Source organism: Cibotium barometz, chromosome 14 (genome assembly GCF_041138505.1).
Source record: "Cibotium barometz isolate CiBa-2024 chromosome 14, ASM4113850v1, whole genome shotgun sequence".
Classification (NCBI taxonomy): domain Eukaryota; kingdom Viridiplantae; phylum Streptophyta; class Polypodiopsida; order Cyatheales; family Cibotiaceae; genus Cibotium; species Cibotium barometz.
The window spans coordinates 22922938-22931329 of NC_141059.1; the positions used below are offsets into that span (position 1 = coordinate 22922938).

General features: G+C 47.9%; 1 protein-coding gene across 1 annotated transcript in view; it reads left to right on the plus strand.

The window, feature by feature from the left end:
• Positions 1 to 8174, plus strand: part of LOC147631816 (putative phospholipid-transporting ATPase 9) — a 152620-nt gene extending 144446 nt beyond the window's left edge. Inside the window, exons 10-11 of the mRNA XM_086808344.1 lie at positions 7009 to 7200; positions 7311 to 8174. Coding sequence (XP_086664470.1) covers positions 7009 to 7200; positions 7311 to 8027 — 909 coding nt within the window. The 3' untranslated portion in view covers positions 8028 to 8174. The remainder of the gene's footprint in view (positions 1 to 7008; positions 7201 to 7310) is intronic.
• The last annotated feature ends 218 nt before the right edge of the window (positions 8175 to 8392 follow it).

The following is an 8392-nucleotide window of genomic DNA, read 5'->3' on the forward strand; positions in this document are numbered from 1 at the left end:
CCAACTTATGGGCAAATTGAGTGGCCGCGCCATGCATGTGACTTGGGGGGCAGTTGCTTGGCTGCGAGCTTTTTTACGAGGGCAATGGTGCATACTTTGCTATTTTCATTCGTAGAGGTATTGCCTAGCATGGTTTATTGCAGGATGTCCCTCACTTTGATTATACACCCCCCAGATAGAGGATTGACACCAGTTGGGAGATTGTTGCCAGTATTACAGCATGGCAAATCTGGAGTGCTAGATGCATGGAGGCTATTGAGGGTGTCCATATTTTTGGGTCTCAGTGCATTATGAGGGAGTGGGACCATGGCATTTTCTTTTCCTCTAGTCCCACAGGTCTTTCATGGCATCATGATGCTCCTCAGTGGTTGAAATCACCTTACATATTGGGGTGATTCTATTCTTTTCTGACTTACAGCCGTGACTGTTGTATGTCTTTTTCATACTTAATAGAAGTCTCTTTTTTGAAAAAAAAAATGGAGGGTCTTGGTGCTCTAGATCGAGGGTGTATTGCCTACAGGATAGATTGGACTCGCTCCCTCTGGGGTGCCAAGAGAGAGAGATTATATAAACGCCCTCGAAATACCCAAAGGATCTATGAGACCAAAGAATGATACAAAAGCTCCATGAAATATTGATTGATCTTGTGCTCTCCCAGTCTGCATCCTGTCAGCATGCTCTCTCACCATGCTCAGGTGAAAGAAGGAAGAGTGTGGGGGATGGGGTTCGGGTGGACGGGGGAGAGGTGGCTGCACGGGGGCATGGTAGAGAGGTGGCATAGGTGTGCCAGGTGCCGGGTGAAGTAATCGGAGTCGGCATGCGATGATCTTGGAAGATCCTCTAGGCCTCCTTACAGTCCCTCCCAAGAAATAGCTGGTATAGCTCTTGATCAAGCCTGGCTAGGTAGGCTCTCCTCTTCCTCCGTGTGAGACATCGGAAGATCACTCGCGACTGCTAGTGAGTGGTGGATCCTAGCGTCACCTCCCGATGTAGACGGGCTCAGGTATCACGACATTCCTCGTCGTACCAGCTATTTTGTGGGACAGTCCCTCTTGGTGATGTAAGGGTGGCTCTGGAGTACGGGAAGGTGGCTGCAACGGACGTATGGAGGGTGGCTGCTAGCTATGTGGTAAGCTCATCAAGTGGGATGTGGGGGTCGAGGTCGGAGAGGATACGGTAGACATGATCAGAATAGTGGAAGAGATCTCTCTGGTGAAGTGGTATCTTGGGTGGCGGTAGATGGGGCAAAGCAGGTGGTTGGGTGGTGTATCGGCATGTGAGGGAGAAGGCAAGGCATGCATGGTCGGCTTCAACACCGATGGGGCGAGGCGAGATGGCAAACTCCGGAATGAGTGGGATCAGAGAGAGGGATCCCACTAGATAGTCCACTGTACTGGCTACATGTCCGAAGGGGTAGGAGGTGAAGGAGTTGGATCTAGGCCATCTGGCTAGGCCATTATAAATGGCTAGCCTATGAGCCCCGCCGAGGGCTAAGAGATATTTTCCATAGTCTGTGCGGGTTGTTGTATCCTGTGGTGTCCGCTCCAGATGTGTACCCACCGTGTCAATCTCCTGGTACATGGGATCATCTATCTCAAAGAAGGGTACTTGTGCACATGCGGTGCGGGCATTGAAGTCTCCAGCCAGGAGGATGTCCCCTAGACTGCAAAACTTCATAATGTCATCATAAAGGGGCAGGTACGGGGATTCTCCATGGGTGGCATATTTAGAAGTGGAGGGTGCAAAGTAGCACACTACAAGGTACATGTCCTGGGCCCTCTCTGTTTGGATACTCACCCACAAAAACCGTGTAGCCTTATCCCGCCCGACCACCTGTATCCCATATTGAAGCTCCTCCATGTATAGTAGAGCCACCCCTCTCGACCCCCGGGTACTCCTTGCTATGCGTGGCTTGGGTGGTAAACAGACTCCCATCTATATCCTCTCACCTCTGGAAGCCTACTCCCTTGGCACTGATGTGTCTCTGTGTATAAGACCAAGTCTCTCCCTCTAAATGTCTCCTCGAACAGACCTGCATCTGTCCTCAAGGGGCCATTGCAGTTCCAAACCGCAATCTCTAGCTTGGTCTCATAGGTCTCGCACCATCATTGGGCATGTCGCTCGGTGATGATCACCCTCCCATCTCTGTACATTGCCCATTTCTCTGCCTTCCATGCATCCAAGATGCGTGTCATGCACTCCCTTCTGTGTGCCACTTGTGCTAGTGTGAGATCATCTTCGAGGTAAGTCTTTTCTCCTTTAGTGTCCACCTTTTGGTAAGGAATGCTTGCCTCGCCTCCAACCCGCAAACTTGAGGATGGGTGTGTGTTCCTTGGTGGTGCCTTTGCCCACCCTCCATGCCTCGACGAAGGGGGTATCAGGGATTTCCATCTTTCTGCATAGTGCTATGACTTCTTCTTTCAGCGAGGCTCCTTCCTTCCATCCGACCACTCTTGACATTCAATGCCCTAATCTTCCTTCTTTTCTCTTCTTTGAGTGTGTCATTGATGATGTTTGGGGATGATGGTGGGTTCTGTTCCTTCTTGGCAACCTCAATCGAGCTGCCTGCTTCTTCCACTTGTTTCTTTGTCTTCTTAATCATCTCGGCCCATGTGGTTGCCTCGTTTGCCTTCTTCTCCTCTTGTTCCAGGAGGGTCTTCATTTGCTTTCTAAGTGTATTTAGCTCATCATTGAGGGATGGCTGAATTTCTCCTTCTTTGAATTGAGTACGTGTCCTCAAGGTCTCATTTTCCACTTTGAGGGTGGCGACTTGGGCCTCCAGCTCCGTGATTAGTGAGGCATGGTGGCTGGTTTTTGCGTCCAACATTTGGACCATATCCTCCTACATCTTGCTTAGCTAAGTTTCCATGTGTACTTTCATGTCTGCCTTCCACCTATCCATATCCTCTTGCATGGAGGCACGCAACCCACGCATAAGGTCATCACTATCCTTGTTCTCCCTGAGCTTCTTTTGTAGGTGCTCAAAGTCCATATCCTGCATCGCCCAAATTGAGCTGTATTTCCTCTTCTTCTCACCTCCAGTCCTTGTTTCCTGTGAGCTGTCCATGTTGGACTGAAGGGGTCCCCTTTCTAGTACTGATTCTGGCCCTAAGCTGGTGGCCCCCATAGGTGGCCAGCTGCAAGTGGAGAGGCAGGTACAGGCGACAAGAGGAGGTGAGAGAGAGGAGGTGCAGGTTGGACAGTGAGCAGCGACGGCGAGAGGGGAGGGCGAGGAGGGTTTAGGGAGAGGGAGAGAGAGAGAGAGAGAGAGAGAGAGAGAGAGAGGGAGAGCCTAGGTCTTAGAGGGCGGGACTCGGGAGGGAGAGCTTGAAAGTTGAGAGTGTGAGAGAGGGAGAGAGGTAAGGAGGAGAAAGAGAGAGAGAGCTTGAAAGTTGAGACAGAAAGAGCTTGAGAGAGACTAGACACTAGAGCTTGAGCCTTGAGAGAGAGAGAGAGCATGAGAGAGCATGAGAGAGAGAGAAAGAGAGAGAGCGTATATAAGAGAGCCAAGGCCCACGCCCCAAACGGCCAGAAAAAACAGTGGAGGCAAAAAAAAACGGTCAGAAACGGCTAGTTCTTTTTTTGATAGGAACGTTTCGGAAATGATGCGTACCGTACGTCTGTACCGTTTCGTACGGCTGGTGCGAAACGCTTTTGAAAAAAAACATCCCGGTCTCGTTCCATGCTCGTTTCACTTCGTATAGTTTTTTACATGCCTGTGGTGCAGTACACATCCCGCAGACAACTATGGCAGCAGGGCAAGCGAACGGTGGAGTTCCTATTGAAATCAAGTGGGTGGTCAAAACTGTTTGGAATATAAAGTCGGTTGAAGTGGATGCAAGTTGTGTGGGGCAATCCTGGGTGTAATGATCCTTGGATTCTGGGCAGTGCCTATAGGGTGGTGGGCCTTTAGGAAGGGGGCACGAGCTTTGGTAGTGGCCATACTCCCCACATCTGCAGCGAAGGACGGGGCGATTATGGGGTGGGGGAGGGTGAGTCGGACGGTTCATGGGGGCTGCTGCCATAGTAGCGGTCCTCATAGTTACCAGGTCGGAAGGTGCAGAGGAAGGTGTTCCTCAAGGTGGTCCAGACTCCAGTCCACAAAGTGGTCAGTTGGAACTGACTGTCTGCAAAGCCTTCTAGAGTGGATGGGAAAAGTACCAAGAAGGCATCCTCCTGCTCAAGGCCTCGGTTCTTGCACATAGAAATGAACCGCTGGACATGGTCATCTAGATCTTCAGCAGTGGATCCTTTGAAAGTGGAAATCTTGACATTTACTCAAGCCAACATTGTGGAAAGGGGTTTCAAGCAAGGAGGGTTGGTTGGGCCTCTAGCATTGTTACCAAAGGTGGGATTACCAAGATTGGCTGCCATAGGGAAGGGTGGAAGGGAGTCCCTGGGAGGTACGTAATTCAACCTCTTCTGGGTATAGCAACATATTGAGAGGGGACTTGGGCTGACTGGACTAGCAGTATTGAGCATACAAAGAACAGAGAGACAAGAGGTGAGCTAACAGGACTCCAAGTTTCGAGTTTCCCACCTGGTGTGTCGAATTTGTAGTGTACCTGAACTGCACCCAAAGCATTGTGACACCGCATATACAAACCAATGTACCATAGACAAACAAGGGAAACAGATAGGGGTTTGGCTAGCACTTGCCACCCAACCATAGGCTCCAAACAATCACAATGGTAAGCCACCCACGAGCTAGAGACCGGCACAACCCTTGCAAGCACATGCCCACAAAGCATGTGCGTTCCCATACCATGCACCCCTAGCCATCATGGCTGACTTTGGCACTGCCCACCAGTGGGCTAACCTCTAGTTGGGACCCTTGGGATGCCCCTCTCACAAGGTAGAGCTCCACAACTGAAACTGCTCACAAATGAATCATAATCCCAACTTTATAGCCACATGACCAGTTCACGTTGCTATAAGAACTGCCCAGCTGGCCTCTAACACTAGCCCTGTTATGTCCACATAACATGGGACATAACAATCGGGCAAGAGAAAGTAACTCCTAGGTCTACATAAGAGGAGACAACATCTACTGGATCTCCCATGTAGATGAACTGATGTCTTGATGCCACTGAATAAGAGGTATTAAAGGTCATCACCTTGGTTTTCCCAAGATTAACTGTGAGGCCCTGCTGCCCATAAAAACTATGTAAAGCATCGAAATGCCTGTGTAGTCCCTTAGCTGAATCGGAGATGAGTACTATATGATCTGCATATAGGGTACCTGCTAGAGAGGAACATGCGCTGCCCAGCACATTGCTCAGCTAGTAATCCCCCTCATCCTTAGTTTCACCATTTTGGAGCTTTTGTATGGCCTTGGTAAAATTGGAGATGGTGAAAAGAATGGCTGAGATGGGTGGAGGGGTATGTGGTGTTTTTTTTTTTTTTTTTTTTTTTGGGGGGGGGGGGGGGGGGGGGGGGGGGGGGTTGCAGGTTGGTTGTGTGGGTTGTGTAAATAATGTAAGGCTTGCGCATAGGTGTGCTGAGTGGCAGAATTGGTGATAGGTGTGGGCTGCCTAGTCTACGCCATGCTTGTCAGGTGCATATGTTAATCTGGATGCACAAAGACATGATTCTAACCTGCAGCCATCTAAAATGTGGAGTCTGAGGGTGAGTATGGACTGATATAGCAGCATTTTGGGCAGCCGGACTAAGGAGTGCTAGGCATCCTTGGTCAGAGACATTGTGGACAGCATATGGTTCATTAGCATGTAGTCGTAGAGACCATACCAACTGACCGACCATCCAACTCTACAACCGACCAGCACATCACATGCCTATATAAGGGCATGTCAAGAGTCATAATCATTACCTTGTGAGCAAAGTTTGCAGTGCCAGTTCCCCACACAGCAGACAGAGCTTCCATGGTCACCAGTGCATCCTCCATGAGCGTTAATCCTTGCTCAAGTGGAGGAGAGCAGCTCACAGATAGGTTATGCATTATAGCAGGTCTTCCTGACTAGCCTTAGGCCCAAGATCCTCCCATAGTTACCATTTTTTGCGGCCATAGGTGCCTGCTCGTAAGCGCTGTTTATCCGCCCGTAGGCGATGCCACCGAGGAAACACCTTGTGGGGTTTGCAGTGCCAGTTCCCCCACACAACAGACAGCTTCCATGGTCACCAGTGCATCTTCCATGAGTGTTAATCCCTGCTCAAGTGGAGGACAGCAGCTCACAGATAGGTTATGCATTATAGCACTCGTAATTACCGTTTTCACTGCCTGTAGGTGCCTGCCCGCTACAGGCGCTTTTTATCTGCCCATAGGTGATGCGGCTGATGGGATTTTGAACCCAGGATCCCTTGGTCCTAGGCAAACACCTTCACCACCTGTGCACCTCATGGGCGCATTATAGCAGGTCTTGCACAGCATACAGTACAGATCAGAGTTATGATTTGTGTTCATCATTGTATATAAACATGTTATATGCAATAGATTAGATCTATTTTGCCTTGTCCCTTTGTATGTGTAATTCAGTAAATAGGTTTGTGATTAGTGTTTCTTATTCTGTATTAATTAGCGTTCACAATCAGCTTCCGAAGTCATGCTACAATGCTTCACAGCTATCTGCACTCAATAAAAGTTGGTAGAAATCATAATTTCATCCTTGCGTTGAACCAGAAATGCTCTCCTTTTTCAATGAGTAAGACAACGGAAACTCTGGCAGTCTTGCACTTTGTGATTTTCCCTCTATCTTGCTCTCGTAGGAGTTGGAGGCAGGTGGCTCGACAATCATCATCATACCAACAATTTCAGGGCATATATCCACATGGAGGTTTAGAAAATTCTAGTAACGTCTACAAAAGACCCAAGGGTCTATGAGACCAAAAGTGTTACAGTGTGTCCTAAACCCTAAACCCAACTAGAGCTGAGAGAAGTAACAACAGCCCTGTAACTGCCACTGGTACAATGCTAGAGAGAGAGAGAGAGAGAGAGAGAGAGAGAGAGAGAGAGAAGTTTTGCTTAGTATCAAGTATTTCTTCTCATGACAGATTTGCTATTTTTTCTACAAAAACATCAGCTTTGGGTTGACTCTCTTTTACTATGAAGCTTACACTGTATTCTCAGGGCAGCCTGCTTACAATGATTGGTACATGTCTCTATTCAACTGCATTTTCACCTCCCTCCCAGTCATTGCTCTGGGCATGTTTGAACAAGACCTTGCCGCAGATGTGAAGCTACAGGTGTGGCTCTGATTTCTCGGAAAAACATCTCTAGGTGGTTTAATGTAGGCATAAATAGAAGAAACCGTGTGTCAAAATTGATTCACTAGTTTGGGGGCTACCATACGCAGTTCCCAGCTCTCTATCAGCAAGGAGCACAAAACAAGCTTTTCGGTTGGGACCGCATCCTCGGGTGGATAAGCAATGCATTCTGCAGCTCTCTTATCATTTTCTTCTTTGTATCAAGTGTTTTGCGCCACCAAGCCTTTCAGAAGAGTGGCCAACTATCGGGGATGGATGTCTTGGGTGCGACAATGTACACGTGTGTAATCTTCACAGTCAGCTTCCAGATCGCCCTAGCTATGAGCTACTTCACATGGATCCAACACGTTCTTATATGGGGAAGCATCTTAGCATGGTATATTTTCTTACTATTGTACGGTTATATCAGCCTCACAATATCACCCTCTGCCTACAAAGTGTTCATTGAAGCTTGCGCCCCATCTGCAGTGTATTGGATCACCATTATCCTCATTGTTTTGACAGCAATTATTCCCTACTTTACATGCTTAGTTTTTCGAAACTATCTTTTCCCCCTGGATCACATCATCATTCATGAGAAGATCAATCTAGAAAGGGATCGGAATTGGTTGAAGAAAGAGAGGAAAAGAGCTGTTAGACAGACCAGCATTGGATTTACAGCTAGAGTAGAGGCTAAACTAAGGCAATGGAGGGAGTACCTACAACATCACCACCACTTCCCTCCTGTGACTGATAATAATCAATGCTCCGAGGATCACTCTGATCACTTCATATCTGAAAGAATCCGGCGGGTTAATGCTCAATAAAGATAGATTGCAGTTCATGGTGCTATGGTTCAGGCTGCTTTGCTGGTTTGTATCTAAAGCTTTTGTTGGCCTACATGTCCATCATAAGTTGGTGGAGATGGGGGTCACACATATTGAAAATCACATTTGTGTCTATCCTAGCATGCTTCCCAGTAACTTGTGAGAGCTTGAAATCACATTTGATGGGGTCACACATATTATTGAAAATCACATTTGTGTCTATCCTAGCATGAACTTGTGAGAGCTTGGACTCAGACATACATAACCCATTAAAAGAAAAAATCACATAGAATGGTTTTGTTAGGTTCATGATTGAGATGATGCTACATAGAGGTTTTACACAGATTTTGTCATAATTATTATTT